The sequence below is a fragment of the Zonotrichia albicollis genome, chromosome 1, assembly GCF_047830755.1.
Source record: "Zonotrichia albicollis isolate bZonAlb1 chromosome 1, bZonAlb1.hap1, whole genome shotgun sequence".
Lineage (NCBI taxonomy): Eukaryota > Metazoa > Chordata > Aves > Passeriformes > Passerellidae > Zonotrichia > Zonotrichia albicollis.
In genome coordinates this window covers 115661118-115684221 of record NC_133819.1, presented here as the reverse complement: position 1 = coordinate 115684221, position 23104 = coordinate 115661118, and the positions used below count along the sequence as shown (strand labels likewise).

Sequence of the window (23104 nt, the reverse complement as noted above, 5' to 3'; positions counted from 1 at the left end):
GCAATATCAAGTGAAAAGAGACCTTGTTAAGACTGTGCCTCAACCTTGCCCAGCAATTTGACAACACGGCATTCTATAGTCAGATGTAATTAAAATTCAAGCACTTGAAAATAATAGCAAACCCCAAAATTTTTGCAATTTTTTCTTCATAATTGTTTTGCCACCATCTCCCACATCTGAAATTTTAGAAGTGAGGCTGGACCATCCCAAAACAAAAATGAAAGGGTTGCCTTTGGAAGGTTTAATTCTTGGATCGCTGTGTCAAAGAGCAGCAAGAGTGGACCTGCCCCACAAGGGTGGACAAGGCAGAAGCTGAGCACAGCCCCAGCTGAGGCAGTGACCCTCTGACCACATTCTGCAGCATCGGCATGAGGCAGGCAGAGATGTCCAGAGTCCCAGATGCAGCAAACAGTGAAAAAGACCTGGGATCCATCCTGGTGATTGAGCAGGGGGTAGAAGGAGAAAGGGCAGAGAAGGAATGAGAATAAGGCTACGACATGGGTCCAAAGTCTGTGCAGGAGAGGGGGGCTGACAGAGAACCAGGGAAAGATGCACATGACATGTGGCTCAGGCACGATCTGACTGGGGCATCCTCTGCCTGTGAGGGTGCTCACAGGGCTTCCTGGATGAGAGAAGAGATGAAGGATCTGACTCTATGTTTTAGAAGGCTTGATTTATTAATTTATGATATATATAACATTGAAACTATACTAAAAAGAATAGAAGAAAAAGTTTCATCAGAGGGCTGGCTAAGAATAGAACAGCAAAGAATGATAACAAAAGCTTCTGTCTCAGACAGAGAGTCCAAGCCAGCTGACTCTGATTGGCCATTAATTAGAAACATATAAGAGGGGCCAATAAAAGATCTACTTGTTGTGTTCTACAGCAACAGATAATCAATGTTTACATTTTGTTTCTGAAACCTATCAGCTTCTCAAGAAGAAAATCTTAAAAAAAGAATTTTTCTTAAAGTATGTCTGCAACACTCTGCCCATCATGGCTGGAGGTTCCAGGGGAGGTCCAAGGCAAGCCAGGTCTGTGACTCGTGGTGGCCCTGGTGCACTGGAGCCAGGTGGAGAGGCTGCATTCATGAACTTTGGATCAGATCATACAGGGAATAGTGCTGGGAGAGTCCATTGTATGGAGGAGGGCAATTGAGGGAAATTAATGTAGGTGAGGGTAGGAGGGCTAATATGCTTAAATAATGTCTTTGTTTGGGTAGTGTGACCAGATCACAAGTGTAGACACCAAGTTTTTATCTCTTTAGTGTACTGGATAAATTGGAAAGGGAAAGATTAAAAGGATTTCTGAAAAGAAATTACATACAAGAGGGGTAACATATATGAATGTTACAACTCCATTAATTTTATAAAATTCTAATTATTTCATAAGAGTGATATGAATTACGGCTCCCTTTTAAAGTTTTGCTAATAATCGGCTTGAAAGTAGCATAATAAGGTTTTTTTTTTACCTTTTCAATATTTAACTGTTTTGCCTTAAAAACTACAGTAGTGCAAAACTGACTTTCTGAACAGCCCTGTGTGTGAGAGGAGAGAGACAGCACCATGTCATCCCTGGGGATTCCTGAGGTGTAAACATCTCAAAGGAAAATACAGTAAAAGGAAACTGCTTATGTATATACCCAGCTGGAGGCCTCTGCTCATTAATACACCCAAAGGCACAAGTGTGCACTGCCAGATCTCAAGGGTCTGCACTCTATCAACTGCATTTTGATGGCTTCAATTAGCCATTAGCAAATGCTTCATCACAATCCCAAGCATGCTTTTTTTTAAAAAAGGAAAATATAACAGATAAAATACTAAGGCACTATAAAAATGACAGAGCTGTATCTGAAATTTAATATCACATGGCTTCTGGTTATGGTGAGTATGATTAGCTGCTTTCCATTCCAATTAATACAATACTGGTTTTGCTTTTAGCTGATAAAAGGGAGAAAATAAATTAGGTTTAGAAAGCTGTCAAAAAGCATATCTGGTTTCCACAATAAATTGCAAGTAAATTTGTCTCTAAAGATCACTTTGAACTCCACGTGTACCACCTGCTGTGGAGCTGCTTAAAGCTCTCTTGGACATAATGGCAAAGATTTGAGGGAATCACTATCCTAGTTTTGGTTTTTTCTTCATTGGTTGCAAATCCCTCCTTGAAAATACCTAAAGCATGGGTGGAAAGAAATAAAAACTACAGAAATTAACTATTTCATTTCTTTGTTCTTTTAACTAAACTTATGGATAATATAACACCTATTCGTTGTTTGTGATGGTTTTTGTCTGTTGATTTTAGAATAGTTGCAAAGAACAAAAATATTACCAGGAAAAAAAAAAAAAGGAAAGAATGAGGAAATTACTTTTTCACCAAAGAGGTCAGTGACAGAGACAGAGCCAAAGTCATGAGGACTCCAGTCTCATCCCCCTTTTATCACCCATGCTGCATCTTCCTCTCCTCATTTCTGTGGACTTGTACCTGTATCCTGAATACTTCTGCATGTGACAGTGATCACTCCTTTGCAAGGGGTGCACTCATGTGCTTTATGTTAATCTGAAGGTCCTGTTTGTTTCAATCTTGTGTGTAGGAGATGAAAGCCATTGAGCCCTGTTCTGTACCCCTACTGTGTAAGTGGTCAAGTGAAAACAACACCTCTAAGCAATAGAAATCTAAAGGCTAGACGCAAATTTTAGATTTTCAATTGCTTCCAAAACATGCAAAATAACCCCAAACTTCAGGCTCTATTACTTCTACTGAGATTATTCACATACTTATTTTTGGGTGCATTCAGAGACCTCACTGAAACTGGGCCATAAATTGCAATCCAAAGTGTCTTGGGGTAGTTAATTTTACATCTACTTCAGCCCACTTTAGATGAGCTGACTTATTTCTTACCGAAATTAATTTGTATAAAACCCAGGGACAAATTATTTAAATATTTGGTATCATTATTTGGTCTGTTAATTAAGTTAGTATTTGTTCCATCATATGGTAGCATTCAGTAAGCGTCACATTAGGGAATAGGGTGGATTTTAGGTGAAAGGATTTCTTTTATTTTACTTAACCAAGGTGACAAATGTAAGAATTGTTGAGCTAATTTTAGGAGGCATAAATATTTGGAGTATATAAAGGTAATAAAGCTGAAGCTTATATGTAGTTTTGAGCTGTTATTTACTGAGAATATTTGTTTAGAATGTGCAAACAAACAACAAAATCACTTAATAGTAAATGAACTATAAAAAATCATGTTGTTAATGTCAGCAATATGAGCAGCCGAGGACTAAACAAAAGAGAATAAAAATATTACAATAGTTCAAGAAAAGAATATTTCTTATAAACTGCTCTTTATAGCATATAATAATGCTTCTGTGCAATCAAGTGAATATTGCATTTCCCACTTTATAGTACAGAAATTAAGCTGAGTGGGTAATATTTTCCTTCATACCTTTTAACTTCTTAACCAGTCTCTATGAATCATTAAATAAGGAAAATAAAAATTTCTGTTTTGATAAAGGTTTCCACTATAATACCAGGACACGTTAACCTCCTGAACCACTCTACCGCTTTGAAGTAGATTTATACCTACCAGAAAGTGCTTCTTTTAATGGCCACTGTATAGGGAATTCAACCCATCTGTCTCCATCAGGAGAAAGAGGAAGTGTTTTATTTATGGTGAGACTAAAGGTATCCAGGGTTGATGTGTTCTGTATTTTAAAGTGATGAAGAGACAACTGGGATATGTTGTTTTCCAAACTCTGGAGACCAAGCCTCACTTTATAAAGCATTCCCAAATCAGATGGCAAATGTATCTAGGAATCAAGAAAACAAGGACTTAGCATCCAAACAGAGGTGTGCAGATAAATGCATAGGTAGTTTACAGGAAGAGAGGAAGCTGGCTCTAAAGGAGTCAGCACAGTCCTGCGCCCATTTGCATCAGGCTTGGTGCTAAGAGTGCCATTCACTTCAAAAGCAGCAGAATTAGGTTGACTGTAGGCACTTAAGGACATTTTAGCTTTATCCTCTAGGGGCATTTGTTGTAATTGTTCTATCAAATTCAAATTACATACCCCAATGATTTCTGATGTGAATAAGTAATGTTAATGTCATTTAAAATGATATGCATTATTAACTATGACTATTTGTTGGGGAGAAAAAGAATATGCTTGATCATCATGAACTTGAGAAAGCCAGAAATTAAAAATAAAGTATGGTATGTGACTGAAAACTTCAGCTCTGATTTTCTTGAATGTTTAAACAATAATACAAACACTAAAAACAATATTTACAGCACTACATTCTTATTTCTCTTTAAAATGAATCTCAAAGGAAATTTAAATATAGGCAAATCTATATATTATTTTACATCATATGTTATTTGGTTCTCAGTCTGATGTTCCACTTTGTTTTCCATGGAAACTGGATTTGACTTGCCGTTGCTTCCATAAAAAACCATAACCATCTTGGATATATTTTCTGACAACTTTTCAAATTCTGATTTTGTTTCTTCTTGATGCTTTGTGAAATAAATCCTCCATCTGCCTTCTGAACAAATAAAATAAGGAAAATAAAAAGGAAAAAATATTAAGGATGTTTCTGTTTTCATATATTAACAAATATATCTGATATAAAATTTTTAAGACATGCCTTGTTCTACATGGGGAACATTATTTTATAAGCATGTTACCTGGGTATTGTGCAGATCCCTAAGTTCATTGCCATTTTTTACAAAGGGGAAACTATTGTCAGTAGAAGTAAGTATAATGACATATTGTGATGAAAATATGCTCACATTATTATTTCAAAACTGATTAATAAAACAGTCAGTGTAATGACAGAAGGTATACCTGAATTCATTTGGTCTCTTCCTAAAGGCCAGGCAGATGTACTCCTCCTCTCTTGAACTTCTAATTAAAAAAAAAAAAGATAAAATTAATACTTTTGTAGAACAGTATCTATATGATAATAAAGGTCTGTATTCATGTCTAGTGAGGCAATTGACTATTATATCATTTAGATTAAAGATTTAACTAGGAAATGTACAGTGTGATTTTCTGTTTAAGCATCATCTAAACATCATGCAATCAAATAAACTGTCTCTAGGGCTGGCTCTTTACTAGGAAAATGGTAGTAACATGAAGGTTCAAGTATTTTTCATTTTAAAGTATTTCCCTTTCATTTGTACAATTTATGCTCTGGATGAATGAGCACTAATTGGATGTCTTTAATGACCATTCTAGAGGTTGATGTTCTTCCCACAGATATGGGTCCCCTCTGATTTCATCGGGATTTGGTATAGATCAAAGCTGCCTGTAAACATTAGGTAGTGACCCTGGACTGAAAATGAGAAGACTTCTTTTGGGTTTATAACCAAGACTGGATTTGCCAATTATTGTATAAAGAAACTCACATTTGTCCAAATCAATGAAGGAACATTTGTCCAAATCAATGAAGTTTAGTAGAAACAGAACTAAATATTACCTTTTCTTTTTTTTTTTTTTTAATGTCCCAACATACAAACTAAACCAAAGCTGAAATTATTTGTATTTGCACACGAACAGTTTCCTCCTTTTTTTCCTGGTTTCAAATGATCAAAAGTTAGAGATCATACAGCAGAGGAATTTGATTGAACTAGAATCTTCTTCGGTCTCAAGAGGCTGTTGCTGGACAAGTGCCAGCAAATGCCCAGGGAGTTAGGAAGAATAAATCTAGAACATGTTTTGCAATCCAAGGACTCATCTATACTGTCAATTAACTTCTCTGAGAGGCAGGAGAATAAATACATCTATCTTAGATGTACATTCTGGGTTTTGATGCCTACTGATCTGGTTGCAGTGTGTTGTGGTTCCTCCCAGCTTGCACACCAGATTGTGTTGAAATCCATGCTTGGACTGAAGCCATGACACAGGGAGGGAAGGAGAGTGTACATTCCTTTTCTGTCATGACAAAGAGCCACAGGCAGTGGGCTCAAAACTGCTCCTCTGGGGCCTGACTACTCTCATGGTGTCAGTCAAAAGCATCTCCAGATTCTGGCAAAAGTTGTCCGAACAGTGTAGCATAAATAATGTAAACTGGTCATCTTGAATACAATGGATACATTCTCTCCACTGCTTCAACAGAGTTTTCCCTGATTTTTACCTCGTTTTCACTCTGCCTAGAAAGTAACTGGTATTAGAAGCTTAAAAATAGTTTGCAGGTGTAGAAGTAAGACTTAGAGAGGTAGGAATTTTTAAAAAAGGAATAGGACACATTTCTTGGCATTTACACCATTGAAAATCTGGAGTAGCAAAGCAGAAATTATCTTCTGGCAAATTGTGGTTATTAAATGGTATTAAAACACAAAGTGTTCAGACACACTAATTCCCTGTATAATGACAATGTTCTACTGGAATATTTTAAATCACAACTTGTTTGTAGAGGCAAATTGTATAGCTGCATTCTCCAGTTTGGATTGAATTTCTTAGCAGATGATAGTTTGAAGGTAGTGTTGACCTGTGACATCCAGAGTTACTGAGGCAGATCTTTTTCCATCACGTCTGTCTTTAAGCCATGTTTGAGCCATAAACAGTGTTTCTGTCCCTGAAGATGCTGACTCTTTCACAATAATCTTCTCCAGAAGCCAATCAGAGCCTCTCCCTTTTTCAACAACCATCCTTTGCAGAATACCAATATCTACTGCCTCCACTTGAAAAATATCCACCTGAAAAATTCAGAATCAGAAGTCATATGGAAACACAATCATGTAACTAAATTATCAGTGTATTTTGAACTATGAAAGTGAGAAGAAAATCAGGATTTTTTTATTAACTTTTTAAATAGTAACAGAACCAGAAATTACAAGTTTGACTATGCTAAATGCCTGCAGTAAGAAGTATTTCTTCCCTTTGTGGTTCTGCAATTTACAGCTAAACCCCCTCTTTGCCCACACAGATTATCAGCTACCTATGCTTGCTTAATGAGAAATTTTCCTTCCCAAAATTGATGTTTAATGATCTACAGGGAATATATTTTAAAAATATCTTACTCTCAACAAAATAGACCCCAACGGCTATTTCAGGAATGAAATACTGGGAATGAGAAGGGTAGAAACAAGCATCACAGAAGGAATCTCTAAAGAAAGAATGACAAACTTGGTTCCAGATTTGGATTAATGTGTAGGATTAGCTTCAATATAAGTAATTGAATGGAAAGAAAAATATTTTAAAAAATTGTGTTGAAATAAGTTCTGCTTTCTCTATCAGTTAAAAAACCCACAATAATTTTACAATGTTTAGAACACTGAAGTAAGATTCCTAAAGAGAATTATGATTTATCAGGCATTCAATACTTCCACAATATCTGATTCTGGCTTTTTGTGTGTGTTACACTTATTTCCTGTTTCCTCAGCTGAAAAACAGACATTAAATTCTTGTCACAGAGACTTTCCACATTTTTTGCTTTATAGATTTATGAATTATCTATAGATTTATGAATTATTATCCCATTTCTACTGGGGTTGATAACTGTTAAAATCTAGCATTATTTGTGATGGAATTTCCAGCATGATTTAAAGATGCAAAGAGGGTTTAGAAAGGAATAGGTAGCAATAATGATGAAGACACTTGAGTTCTGAGAAGTCTTGAAGTCTTCCCAATGTAATTCACACTGAAGTTTCTCTGCCACAGCAACCCATAAAGGTTTGTGCAGAGGTGAAACCCGGAATAGGCAGTTCTCTTGCTCCACCACTTACAGTTTTTTTTCCTGGATAGGTTTTCCAGCTGAATAACTGATGAAAGATTTGTGTCACAAAGATGAGCCTAACGAGCTTGAAACTTAATGAGACACAGCATAAGCTCAAATATTGAGCTTAAAATTGCAGATTAGATATGATCACCCACTTTAAAAGAATCCCCAGAAACAGAAAAGTTTTAAATTTGTTCTTCAATTTTTGTTTCTAATTTTTCATCAATATCTATACATGTGATATCTGTAATATCTGTACAAGCGTGTGTTTATGAACTACACCTTTAACAGTGCCCTAAAAATAATAATCAACCTGTTACTGATTACTCTATAACTTGCAGACAGAAAGGTTGTGTTGGTCAAAAACTGCTACAATGTACCATCTAATCAACACATCTGCATTATTACTCTTAAACTATCATGTGAATGGGAAAATGAGACAATGATATGAAGGAAGTAAAATGAAAGAGTAATTTGAATAGCTATACTTGCTCATAAGGAATCAGCGTTATCAGTGGCTTAGTGAATGTAACAGCAGAGCAAATATATTGGAACAGCTGAAATTCTAGGAGTGCAAAACTGCAGGAAAAGAGGCTCCTCTTCATGTTTTCCTTAGCTAAATCAAAAAATTATGATTTAGTGTCAACACAATCATTTTATTTTATTACCTATTGGACTAATTTGATGATTGAATACCATTAACTTGAACAACTAATTTACATTAATTGTGATATTAATTTGATCGCTCCTTTATTCCAGCTTTAATTGGATTGGTAAAGTTACACCATCATGTCTGAATAAAATGAATTTGTTACACTTATTAAATGAAATGTATTAAAAATACATGGAGTCAGGAGATGACTGAGAAACACAGACTGGAGTAAGAAACATATCCTGTGTCTCTCAGTAAAAAAAAAAAATTAAGTTCACAAAATGTGAAAATTTATCCTAAATTTGCTGCTAGTTCTTGCAAATGATAATGCTTATAGTAATATGATTGTATATGCATGATTGTTGAGGTTTAACCCCAGGCATTATCCAAAGCCTACAGAGCTGCTCACTCACCCCCTCACCAGCAAGATCAAGGAGAGAATGAGAGTGGCAAAAGCTAGAAAATTTGTGGGTTGAGATAAAGTTTAATAGAGAAAGCAACAGCCATGTACACAAGCAGAGCAAAACAAGGAATTGATTCAGTGCTTCCTATGGCCAGGCAGGTGCTCAGCCATTGCCAGAAGAGCAACGCCCCAGAACTTGCAGATGTTACTTAGGAAGACAAATGCCATCACTCCAAATGTCCTCCTTCCTCCTTCTTCCCCCACTTTCTATGCTGGACATGATGCCATAAGTTCTGGAATATCCCTTTGGTCAGCTGGGGTCATCCATCCTGGCTGTGTCTCCTCCCACCCTCCCGAGCACCCCCAGCCCCCTCACAGTGTGGCAGCACCAAAAGCAGGAAAGGCCTTGGCTCTGTGCAAGCCCTGCTCAGTGATAACAAAAACATCTCTGTGTTATCAGCTCTGTGTTCAGCACAAATCCAAAGCACAACAACATACCAGCCACTGCGAAGAAAATTAATTCTACCCCAACTGAAGCACATATTGGAAACACATGAGAAAGCTCTTGTCAGATACTTGTTAGAATAATTTCTTTTTTAGAGAAAAGAATTTCCCAGAGAATGACTAATTTAGTGGCATGGTCATCAGCATCTCCAAAAAAATCTGTTGTCAATGATCCACTCTTGGAAAGGAGAGTTAGGAATATAGGAAAACTACAGACAATATTCTGCTGGCTTCTAGATTTATGCTGTCTCCAGAAGAATAGTTGGGTCTGACTTGCATCAAATTTGATGATTAACAAACTTTTAGTACTTATTAACTTCATTACTTAATAAATCAGGGACAGCATGTGCTGTGGGTTATCTATGACGTGGAGGATCCAGCCACAGATAAAAGCAAGTTTAGTTAAAACATAAAATGTTTTCTAATTCCTTTTTCCTATGAAAATAAGTACATTTTGAAGGAAAAAACCTTTGTGAAAAGCTTGATGTTTGGTTTGTGTTAGACACACTATCATTTGTCAATGTGCCGTTTTAATGAGCTCACTTTAGAGAACGTAAAATCTCAAAACTCCATGGACAAATCTGCAGACTATTCAAACATCTAATAAACTGCAAGTTAAGGAACTACTAAATAGATTAGAAATTGTGTCATCTGGGGTAAACTCACCTCACAGACAAGATAACATTTTCACTTTATGTGTACGTTTGAAAATCTACACAGTGTAATGAGCTTTATTTTAGTCAAGAGACCAAAAAGGAACAGAGAAAGAGCAGCAACTATAATTGTTAGAGCTAAAAACAATTGGCTAGAGATAATTTATTTGCTAAATTTAATTCACTTTTCTCCTCTCAAGCTGTCTGCAAACAGAGAGATTATGACATATATTTCATTCTAATTTTATGAAATTCAATTATTATTAATAAATTAGCTAATATTTTTGTAGATTCATCTGAGACCATGGATTAGGCATAAAATTTTCTAAATACTCAAGTTGTTGACAGATCTTGTACATCACATGATATTCTACCTTTTACTTGACTTACAAATGGGGACCTTTGAAATGACTGGAGGGTTAATTCTTCTGCAGAAAGAGAAAGAGAGAGGAAGAGAATGCACAGAACAGAAGCAAACCTATAGAATTTGAAATTTATCTTCATCATGTTCCCCTAGGGAAAAAATGTTAATTGTTTTTTAGTTACTACTAGAAAATTAGATTTGAACTGAGAAGTCACCTTAAATATTGATAATAATACATATTGGCTAATTCAGCAGAGCTTATATTGAATTTTCTCAGAATAGCATTAAAGCAATTTGTATGTATGTACAGCCCACTAAATTTTCATAATTAACATTGCCTGGAGAAAGAAAGATATTCTCCCAGTCTAAGCAGCTAGGACTGACAGTGGTAGAGCCATACATCCTCTGTGACCCAGAAGAGCTACCTAGCAAAACCAGAACTGGTACTTTTCATACTTCTTGGCTAAGAAAATAAGGACTAAAGAATTCCTTTATAACAATAATTCCAGAAATCCTTTCAGAATATTTAAAGTTTGGGGGTTTTTTCTTAACTTTCTTTCAGATTTTCTTCAAATGTTTCTCTTTTTTTTCCAGAGACTCACGTTTTGAGCCTTTTCTTTGAATCTATGACCCAGTTTATTATGACTTTATTCAGTATTCTTCTGTGACAGTGCTGGCAACATATCACTGTCTGCAGCAGCTGCAATAGCTCTTGTAACAGAAGAAGCATTTGAACAGTCACTGTGCAATATTTACCTTTATAAATGCCAATCATTCTACAGGCTTGGTACTGAGACTTGATGGTTGGTTAATGATGATATTCCCAGAAGAACTGAAAATGGCAAGTCAAGACACACCATATGCTTCATTTCATCAACCTGTATGCACAAGTGATTTCCCATACTGCTAATGTTAGTATCATTTTAATAGGCTTTTATTGGAAAAGGAGTCAGAGTGTCTAGATAAAGGACCTTTTCTATTAAGCTTAGCAAACCTATTGATTTGCTGCCTGATTATTTTGATCTCACTTGTTAATCTGGAGAAACTCCACTGAAAACAAAGCAGCTTTAACACAGGTAGGCAAAATAAAGGCCCCCTGTAACAATGAGCCCAATCAGAAACAGTGTGTAAATGTTCCTGGAAAGGAAGAAAAAAGAGAAAAATTACTTTTGCCCCTTCAGATTGTGGTCCTGTGGGCTCTTCCAGTTGCTCTGAACAGAACCTTGTCACATCACTACCTTAGATGGACATTACGACCTTTTTAGTTGGGCTAGGTAACAACAAAATCAGCTCCAGCAAAATTTTATCAAGATAGACCAAGTGAAAAAGCCCAAATCACTAATTATATGAACTGCTTAAGCTAAATAAACATTGAACAGAGCAAATGTCACTGTGCCAGCAGACTTCAGAGGTGGAAATATTGGGTGGTAAGTAGCACTGGTAGCAGTACTGTCTTGGCTCAGCTCAGTGGAAGGATGGACACTGCCCTGTAGTGTTCTGTATGCTTCTTCAAAAATGCTTATTTAAAAACAGGGGTTTTCATGCATCTGAAAAAGCCAACACTGAATTTCCTTATAGACTCACATTTTTGCAAGCATGATTTGTATTATGTTAAATTCTCAGCTATAAAATCATTGAAAATTTTTATCTCTGCATGAAAAAATTAACATAGATTATAATGAATGAATCATTCGAGGTTTCTGATAATGCACATTTATCATAGTTTATCAGTCTTCAACAAGATTGGTGAAGAATCAGTGAAAGAATAAGGGTAGTAAAAACCCCAAATATATTTGCCCTGCACTGATCTTATGTTAATAATCTTAGTATAACTGGAAAGAAATACTTTTGAAACAAGATTTCTATGCACAAAACAGCAACAGGAGTAAGGAAGAAGAGGGACATTTTATAATGATCAGTACCTATGAACCTTCTGCCAACTAAGTAAGACATTTCAATCAGACCTTCAAATGTATTTAATAAAACGCAAAAGGACTGCTACCTAGATCGATATCATCAGCCAAATCCAAAGCTGTAATCATAAATTATATCAAACAAAAGAGATTTAAAAATCAAGCAAAACCAGCAATAAGACATAAACAAACATAAGGCAGCCATCACTTTGCACAGATTCAATCCCATCTGATGCAGCTTGATTGTTGGATTGATTGAATAGCAGTCCAAGTTTGAGATCTGGTTTAACAGGCAGAAAAAATAGGATGAATGTAATTTTCTTTGACTTCAGAAATGCATATTATTGTATGATATTTTGATTAAGACACTATAATCAAATATAATAATGGGATAATAAAATGTCTGACTTGTATGTCCCCAAGTGTGGCTGTAGAAAGAGAATATTTTCAAGCACATCTCAATGCAGTGAAGCCAGTTAATAAGCTTATGCTCTTTAGTATTTCCATAATTTATCTGGAAGAAAACAAGATTTCAGAGATTATGCAAATACAATCCCCAGTTATAACACTTGAAGAAGTAGGGTGCTAAATTGAAGAGTGCTCTGAAAAGATTTGTGAGAGTTAATAAATCACTGGAAACCTTCATTTCAGTGAATCAAGCAGAATAATCTATTGAACTTGTCAAAGGCATACTGATTTTCTTATTGTCATAAATACTGTCAAAAGCGGTAGAAATTTGGTGTAAGAGAGCTATCCAAACTAGCAGTCAAAAGTGTGACAAAATTCAATTCCAAGAAGTTAAATTTTGAAAAATTTAGCCAGAAAACAGTGTGAATTCCTAATATTTAAAAGAAAAAACAAGTATCCTTAAGCTTTGAAACAGCTTTCCAGCTAGATTTAAACTTCATCACTGGTAGCTATTCATTTGGAGTTAGATATATTTTCTAAACTTTTTAACTTGAACTGAATTTAATTTAGTTCTTGCTGCATTGAGGAAAATGATGGAATATTTTATTTCCTGAAAAAAGCACACTTGTATTAAGGTTTTTAATAAATCAAGCTAATAAATTTAGCTGCATTTTATTTTAAAATTACCTTGTTTATCAAAATCCTGAAATGAACAGGGCATAAAATTCACTTACTCAACTTGGCCTATCTAAAAATAAGTCTATATAATAAGACAATTTCCTTCAAAGAAAACAGCAGGTACTCTCTGAGGTTAACTAATTTCATTTTAAGATAAATATCCAAATGAAGAGAGAAGGTAACCATCACTCCCTTTCTGCAGCAGATGCTCAAGCCATCATGTTAGAACAAATGTGTAGAATACAGGCAAGTGAAACTAAGTGAGATGCATTTCAGCTTTAGAAATGTCACTTACATGATTTATTTTTAAGATCTATATAGACAGAATGAAGTGTTCCCCTCTTGCAGGTAATTTTAGCATTAATTAATTTTGACCAGTTTTTAATTTTTTTTGCAACAAAGTTTTACATGTTTTTTTTTGCCCTGCAGGAATATGTCAGGAAACTGAAATTAATTATTCACTCAGCTCTAAACATTGGCCAGTGCTGTATAGACAAGCTGGGTGATTGCAGTGGGATGTTCTGACTCTGTCCCTTCTAAATCTCTCACTGACTGTAACCACTGACTGGGAAATGCCATCCTGGAGGTATCAATGAGAACTGCACATAACTCAGGTGTTTGCCACTGTGTCCTACAATTTTATAATGCTTTAGAAATGTTCTTTCTTTCTGTGTTTCTCCTGGCAGTTTCTGACAACCTTCACCGGCTTTTCCTTCACTATGATGGCATTCTATATTTTCCTAGTTCCCATCTGATTAATCCTTCTGCTCAATGGATTTAAAGATGGCATAACAAAAAGTAGCAGTCAAGTGGCCAAGGTAAGCTACTGTGGTGCTGGCACAATCCCAGCTGAACGCTGCAGTGTGGTACAGGGGGAATATTCCCAAAGGAACCTCGGGATAGCAGAGAGAGCCCCCCAGGAGCCCACAGCCCGAGGCACAGCAGGTGACAGGACACAGGGCCGGAACCAATGGTGGCCAAGCTCCCACCATGTCCAGAAGAAGCCCTGAGGGAGTGCAAGCAACCATGAGTACCACAAACAGAGCTGGCAAAGACTGAGGGAAAGGTTAAGGTACTTACTGCCATCTTTGCCTCAGTCTCTAATAGTAAGACCAGTTGATCTTTCAGCCCCCTGAGATGTGAAACAGAGACAGGGAGCAGAATGAAGCCCCTACAGTCCAAGGGGAAAGGACCAGCAACCTGCTACATCACAGAGACATGCATATGGGGCTGGATGGGATTCACCTGAGGGTACCTAGGGAGCTGGCAGAAGTACTCCCCAAACCTCTTTCCATCATTTACAGGCAGTCCCAGCTAACTGGACAGGACCCATTTGACTGGAAATTAGCAAATGTAACATGAATCTACAAGAAGGGTTGGAAGGAGGATCCAGGGAACTGCAGGCCTGACCTATGTGCCAGGGAAGGAAATGGCACAGATCACCTCGAGTACCATCACACAGCACTCACACACTGGCTCAGCCATCATAGCCTTATGAAAGGCAGTTCCTGCTTGATCAGACTGATCTTCTTCTATGACAGAGTGATCTCCTTAGTGAAGGAAGGAAAGGCGGTGAAATTTGGTAAGCTGGACTTTAAGAAAGCCTTTGATACAATTTCCCACAGCATCATCCTGGAGAAAGTGTCTGCTCGTGGCTTCAATGAGTGCATTCTTCTCTGGGTAAAATCTGACTGGATGGCCAGGCCCAGAGAGTGGTGGTGAATGGAGTTAAATCCAGCAGGTGGCTGGTCACTACTGGCTCTCTCCAGAGCTCAGCACTGGCTCCAGTCCTGTTTAATGTCTTTATTGATAATTTGGAGGAGGGGATCAAGGGCACCCTCAGTCAGTTTGCAGACACCACCAAGTTGCTTGAGGATCTTGATCTGCTGGAGGGCAGAAATTCTCTGCAAAGGGATCTGGATGGGCTGGATTCAAGGGCCAAGGCCAACTGCATGATGTACAGTGAGACCAAGTGCCAGGTCTTGCACTTGGGTCTCAAAACTCCATGCAATGCTACAGGACTGGGCAAGAGTAGCTGGAAAACCACCAAGGACCTGGAGACTCTGGTTGACAACTGCTGAACATGAGCCAGTGTGTGCCCAGGTGGCCAAGGCAGCCACAGGCATCCTGGCATGTATCAGAGATAGGGTGGCCAGCAGGACCAGGGCAATGATTGTCCCTCTGTACACTGCACTGATGAGGCCACACCTTGAATTCTGTGTTCAGTTTTGGGCCCTTCTCTACAAGAAAGACACTGAGGTGCTGGAGTGTGTCCAGAGAATGGCAATGAAGCTAGTGAAGGGTCTGGAGCAGAAATCCTAAGAGGAGCAGCTGACAGAACTGGAGGTGTTTAGCCTGGAGGAAAGGAGGCTCAGGGAGACCTGATTGCTTTCTGTAACTGCCTGAAAGGAGGGAGGTTGGGGGGAAAGATTGGTTGCAACCAGATTGGGGTTGGTCTCTTCTCCCAGATAACAAGCCACAGCATAAGAGGAAATGACTTTGAGTTGCACCAGGGGAGGTTTAGAATGGCTACATGAAAAAATTTCTTCAATGAAATTGTTGTCAAGAATTGGAACAGGCTGCCCAGGGAAACATGTAGCCAGGGACATGGTTCAGTGGTGGACTTAGCAGTGCTGGGTCAACGGCTGGACTTTATCTTAAAGGTCTCTTCCAACCTAAACAATTCTGTGATTCTGTGATGACCAGATTGATTTAGTGTTCATTCCTGTATAGCAGTAACTTGGCCAACAGCCTGCCACTGTGATTAATACATTTGGATCAATGACATTTGGCACCTATTTAATCATTATGTCAGGCATGCTTTCCATAAGAGAAGGTTTATCTGCAGTCACAAAATAGCAGCACTGTTAGTGTGGTGGGATGTGGACTTCACTGGCTTCCTACTTATGACCTCAGGACACTGCCCCACATTCTGACTCTTTGTGTATCCTGGCACACATGGACTTTTTGCTGAAGTTTTTTTTTTTTTAAATTGTCAGTGCTTAATCTGTGAGTGCTGAAACTGAGCACCAACAGTCACCTCTCACTGAAAATTTTTGTATGTGCTGCAGTTACCATGGCACCAACCTGAGCAGTTGATGTCTAAATATAGGGCAGGATAAAGAATATATCTTTTCAAATACTAATAGAATGAAGCAAAAATTGTCAGAGAATTTAGTGCTTCTCTAGAATGGAATACTTAAAATACTGACCAATTTCATAAAACCTAGATTAAAATACTTAAATATCAATCATAACATATTCAGTGTACTTTACGAGCTTTGATGGAACTGATCTGAAAAAAAGACACATTCTCAAAGAGGAAATTTTTGGATAACTCACAGCCATATGACAGAGCATACAGCAAGTCTATCAAAGGCCATATAAAGAAGCATCAAGAATGACATTTGCTGAAAAAACATTGCGTGTCAAAAGCAATATGGAGATACTGTAAGGATTTTACACAACTGGGCCCTGGTTTTCACAGGATGTCTGAACTGAGTATACTTGGTTCAAGAAAATGCTCATAAGCAGGTAACATCAATCAGGCTTAAACTGACTCATGAATCACAAATAAATATGGTTAGGATTTCAGGAAAGCTGAACTGCTGGAAGATGTGTGCTGAGATTGCGTTGTCTGTCCTCACAGCTTTTAGGAGATGATCAAACAAGGCATCAATGTCACAGCAATTTGAAAGACTATGGATCTTGCAGGACAAGTCCTCACACTCATTAGTATGAGCAGATCACCAGAATCCCAGCTCTCTGCGGTGACAGTGCTGCCCTCTCAGGGGTGAGCTGCAGGGCCTTACTGGTGAATTAATAATATCATGCACATTACTTTACCTTCAAGTTCTCTGATGGTTTCACAGGGGTAAGGACTTTGGAAAGGCACAAAGAAACTTTTCAGATACAAGATGATAATTCACTCTTTTACTATCATGTAACTTGGCCCGTGAAAATAAAAAACATGTTAAATGAGAGAAGAATATCTCCAATCCACTGCAAATTTTGCTGAATATTTAAACATTTCTATGTACTTCTGCATAGCTAAACTGTTGCTTGTAACAGCCCTGACATTCTGGGAGACTAACACCATATTTTGATATGATTTTGAACAGAAACACTGTTCCAGTTCACTAGCTGTTACAGTATAGTCAGGGGAAAAATTATTGCAAGGAAAAGCACATTTTAAAATGTCAGAACAACTGTTAAGATTCTGAATGCAAATTCTGCCTGTTATACTCCAAATCCCCTAAACCACCAATGCAGAATCTCTGACTGCAGGGGTGCTTGGCACAATATGTGATTGGGCTGGTGTAAAAAGAGACATTCCACACTTGAGAGTCTTTTTGGAGATTACTTTTTAAGGGAAGAAAACATTGGGAAACTTCCAAAACATATAATGAACAAATACTGCTACATAGGCATGAGCCTTTCTTGCAGAATAATTTTTTACTTTTCAATTAACCAAATACCTTTATTTTCACTGAATAACGAGTGAATCAAGACTTTTATATGTTTCTCTATTACTTATCTACAAGCAATTTCTTCTTAGAGCCCTAAAATCCTCCTGTGCTGATATCTACATTTATAAATATAAGGCTACTGTGTTATATTCACACACTGCTCCCATGAAATGTCAAATAAATAATGAAGAGATGGCTACATGCCAGATCTGCATGTTACTCTGTAAGAGAGAAAAATTCTGAGCTATACTGAAGTAGATGCTAATACTATAAAACTACCCTTCAAGGTTATAAATCTTTGTGGCTCACTTCTGCTTTCATAGTCAACATTTCTAGATGTACATCCCTGGTCCCACTTCATTAAAAACTACCAGTCTAGAAATCAGACTACTCACTTGTGGGACTATGATTTAAGGAGGAACCTAGTAAAACTTTCATTAAACTAACTTTACTTCATGAGGACAAAAGGACTGCAGCTCTACAATTCAGTTAAATCAGCTTACTAGTAAACCCTGACCTGAACTCCAGCATTAAGGAAGACAAATGTGACTTTATCAAAACTGAGTATCCTCATCCACAATATTTAATCCTTTAAATAACAAAGACTTAAACTCTCCAACTTTTCTTATGAATAAGTATTTCAAGTAGCTGAAATCCAGAAATACAATACCCACTTTCAATTGACACTGAATTGGTGAGGCTAGGGGTAGTTAGGAGCTGAGCCCCTCCTAATCACACACACCATGTCTGCTTTGGCTATCAGTCTAGGCTGATTTGGAAGCTTGCATCCTTGAAGAAACTCTCATTTTCTTGGCAGCCAACACCAACAGATTAAAATCACTTACTGGTTGCAAGACACCAGTGGATTTTTTTCTAAACTTCAACTATTCCAACCCAATTCTTCTGTAATAGATATTTGTTTTGAAATATTTAAAAAATTGTTTCAATCCTCAAATTTGTTTCCAAAAAAGAGCCAGAGTAAGTACAAGCAATTTATTTATTCCATGTTCAAAATATCTTGTGATCTTTTCAGCTGAAAATTTCACTCCCTCTGTCCAGAGTTTCTGACAGGCACAAGGTTTCATGTCAAAACCATGCATTTTTCTGTAAATCTACCCGTGTTTCTACAGCACATCCAGTACCTAAATTCCCTCCAATTTCTGCTTATACTGACAATGCATCAAGTAAAAGCATCTCGGGCAGGAATATTTGACTTTGACTGGTCTATGTCTATGAGCTACAAGACTCACTCCTGCACAGTGAATGAAGGACCCTCCTGGAACACCAAAGAAAACTATGGACAGTAGTGTCTCACAGTCTGGAGAGACCAAGAGCCAGACTAAGGAGCAGACAGTAGAAATCAGGGAAAGGTGCCATAGTCTGAAGAGTGGCATGGGCAGAAAAGAGGTATTAAAATTTGGCTGTAAAATTGAATATGAAAGCACTTGATATAGCCACCTCATCAGCTGTCAGTGTTGCTAGCATCAGCTGCTTAAGGATTGGTATTTCCCACATAAGGTTGAGATATTGATAAACAAACACTTAATCACAGAGTGTTGTAAACTGTATTTGTAGACTTCCCTATTCCCACTAAATCCACAGTGATTGGACTGGATTCGAAAAGTGAAAAATATCGTGCAGAACTCATAAGTATACCTTTCCTTTAGTGAAATTTTCATCTCCTTTTCTAATTAACTTTCTTCTGCCAGTATCTCCCAAGGAGCCTTGCAGCATGATGTACACATCTGCATCTGTTCCTGACCCAGGGATAGCTCCCGTAGTGATGTAGAGAACATAGATTTTCACTGTGGGGAAAAAGCAAGTAAAGGTTTATCAAACCTAAACCAGTTGAAACATATGTTATTTAATCAATTACTTCTATTATATTTTCATTTTTCATCCTATCTGGAGTGATCAGAGGACCAAAATAGAGTGTAATGCTTGTAAAAGCACATAGGTGCAAAGTAATTAGAATTTAAGGGCAACTATTATGAAGAATAATAAGCTAAATAATTTGAGTGGGCCTGAAACATAGGCAGAAGAGGAAAAAAATAAACACATAACAGGTTGGTATAAAAGCATGTAAATAATACTCTTATCACCTCTTGCATGCATTTAAATACATGACACTCCAATGAAAAAGTTTCTAGGCCATGGATGATACTAAATCACTGAACAAGTGCATCTGTGCTCAGAGACTCATGAGTTCAAATGAAGCTGGATTCTGTCAGGAAGAAAGCAACTTCTGTATTTTCTCTGGATCATGGTCCAGTCGGTGGCTGTTCACTCTGCACTGCACCAGTTGGAGTTACTGGCCTCGGGAGAGGAGATGACATGTGAGAGAACACACAATGTGAACACACAACCCTTCAGCTGAGCACTTCTTGAAAGGCTGCTTATGTAACATACCTGTTTGCACTCCCAGAGAAATGCATAACACTCTGGTGATATGGCCGCTAAAACCAGAAAGAGGTCACATCCCCAAAACATTCAATACAAAAGGAGAAAAAAAGTGGGAAGAGGTAAAGAAAAAGTATCTGTCCTCACATTAAATGCTCCTCAGGAAAAGCAGCAGCATTTTTAAAGATTTAAATATCTGTGTTCTTCCATAAAGAAATAAATCTAAAAAGTATTTAAAAGCAAAAAATTTGTTCAATGAATTTCCCATCAATACTTTCTCAAATTCACGTTTAAGAAGTTTCTGTCTAAGTGCATCCTAACTTTAAAAGCACAGCAAAAGAGGCAAGAATATACAGATTACTTCTGTGCTTGATCTAAACCCTTTACTTCTGGAGTAGCCTATGATATTATCATGGTAGAATATTCATTTAGGATAAGAGTTCTTCTATTCTTCTCTAACTTTAGTTATAGAACCTCATAAAAAACACAGAACAAACTAAACATATCCAGTCTTGAGGGGACCAAGGCACAACTCTGATGGAATTGGATGACATACAACTGCTAGGTCACAGTTTGAAAAGAAAGCCTGCAATTCTAGGCACACAAACAACAAGAGATCTGCTTGGGGTGGAGAGGGGCATGGAGCTCCTTCTTGCCTGAAATTACAGTACAAGACTTATCTCTTCTGTATTTCCCTTGCTCACACTGTGAGTGAACCAGATCATATTATTGAGAAAAAGCTACACTCTGAGCACTGTTCAAAACCCTTTTAGGAGTTTCAGTGCCATATGCTTGCTCTTTTATGTGTCACAAACTGATACCAAACAGACTTGGGTGCACAATGCTCAGTTTTAGGGTGTAAGATATTGGTTTTAAACACTGGACTGGACCTAGCCATGGTGGAAATTAACAGAAAATATCTGCAAAAACCTTTGGACTGCTCTGAAAATTGGACATCATCACTGACCAAATCTTTCCCAGTGTTTCAAATTTGTGACAAACCTGCTGGAAAAGGAGACCCAGCTGTGAGAACTGGAAGCTCAGTCACTCTTCCTCCCTCTTCATCGACAAAGTTATGACAAAATGGGAATTCTAGAACATTTTTAGTTTCTCTGTGTTGAAGCTTTACCTTATCAAAGAAATAAAAAGAAATAACTTTGGCATCTGTTGTGCTCTAATGCAAACTATAGCTAAAGACAAACTATTAAACAGCTATGACACATCATCTTAAAATTTAAAAATAAGAGGAAATAAATTTTTCTAAAATGCTTTTGAAAACAGGCTTTCAAATGAGAACGAATAAATATCTTTCCCAATTAAAGGTAATTAAAGTGTTGTCAACATTACTGCTGCAGAGACTGCAGTGAAGAAAAAAATATATTTGAAATTGTTCAAAAAGTTTCCTTTATGTAACCTATTCATCCAGCATATGGAAGAAAAAGAAGTGTTGATATGGGCACATTTCAGCTTGTGAGAAATGTCAATATGCCCCAATATTTTTCACTGCAGAATGTTTTCTTATTCTAAGTAACAGGAGAAAGAAAAAGAAATGTTTCTGGAAAAAACTGAAATACAGAAATTAAGAATGGTTTCTGACGTATATATATCTATATCTATATGTATATACCAGTACATATGTATCACTTGAATATATAGAGTTTGACACTAACTTCAATCTCTATGAAATTCTGTGTATAAACTAAGAAAATGGTGATCCTGAGCTAAGAAGCTTACTCTTTCTATAAGAAAGCATGTTTTAATAATATCTTACAGTATGGTACTACCAGCTACACTGAGATAAATTCCCATTTTCTAAACTATTTAAACCCAGACCAGAGAACATACTTGAAAGCACTTTGTAGGAAGTAACCCTGCATTAAAAAGGGCATCTATAATTCACTCCTTTCAATTCTTCTTGACCTAATTTAGTAAAAAGTCCAAACCTTTAAGCCAATAATCAAAACCAGCTTTGGTTAGGAATTGTCATTGGGAGATGGTAGCATTGTTTTGTCTTCAAAAGACTCTTAGTAATTTTCATTATGACAGACAAACTGAAAAGAATTTTTAAAATGCACTGTGAAGAATCATGCTAGCACAATTTTCCTTTCATAATAATATCTATATTCCTGAACAGTTTATTGAAACTCAGATTTCATTTACTGTGTTTTATTTCTTCAAGAAGTGTTTTATTTCTTCAAGAAAGAAGCAAGAATGAAGACATTAGCTATTACATGCTGCAGAAATAAGGCATACCTTAATTAATTTTGTTCTAGGCATTAGTTTCTATTTCTGTTTCCTCAAAAAATCAGGATTATTATTTTGTAGTTATGGCTATAAGAATGAAGTCTGAATCTAAATATGGAATTCAACCAACTACACCTGCATCTACTTTTAATAGAAGGCAGAAATCTCAGACTCTCTGGAGGTACAATCTTGTAAAATCAAAACAAAATAGCACAGAAATGACCATGGTGATTCTAACCAGCAGTGTAAGTACACTGCTAAGCTGTCTTTAATAACAGATATTATCCACAACCTCCTATACCAACCTAGTTATTTTGTACAAGGATTCAGCCAGTCCTGCTATAAAAACTATGGAATAAGAGGAAATGTCTCCCTAAAACCCACATAATTGGCATGTATCCCAAAGCAGGGAAATTTATAATTTCTTTCTCTATCTCTTCCTACCTAAGGTAAGGGTGCATCTTTTCCTTCTTTATATAAATTTGCTGATTTCTCTTAAACTGAGCTTTCAGTGATTGTTCTGAGCTAATGAAATAAAGCAGACTAATAGATGTCACTGTTTTCAACTGCCAGGTTTCTGTTCTGAAATTTTTGCTGTGATTTACTGTCTCCTACAATACTCCAGAAGCAGTCTTAATTTTGATAGATTTGTTGGATGACTATTTTATCTGGCTATGAAGATGAAATTAACAAC

The 23104-nt window shown here is 37.0% G+C and overlaps 1 protein-coding gene across 1 annotated transcript in view; it reads right to left on the bottom strand.

Annotated features, from left to right (window-relative positions):
* Positions 1-23104, bottom strand: part of LOC113458545 (lipoxygenase homology domain-containing protein 1) — a 168715-nt gene that overhangs the window by 11523 nt on the left and 134088 nt on the right. The window contains exons 46-51 of the mRNA XM_026791313.2: positions 21169-21295; positions 19423-19571; positions 6493-6700; positions 4848-4907; positions 4367-4545; positions 3590-3812 (exon numbers count right to left, since the gene is read on the bottom strand). Of these exons, the coding sequence (XP_026647114.2) occupies positions 3590-3812; positions 4367-4545; positions 4848-4907; positions 6493-6700; positions 19423-19571; positions 21169-21295 (946 nt within the window). The remainder of the gene's footprint in view (positions 1-3589; positions 3813-4366; positions 4546-4847; positions 4908-6492; positions 6701-19422; positions 19572-21168; positions 21296-23104) is intronic.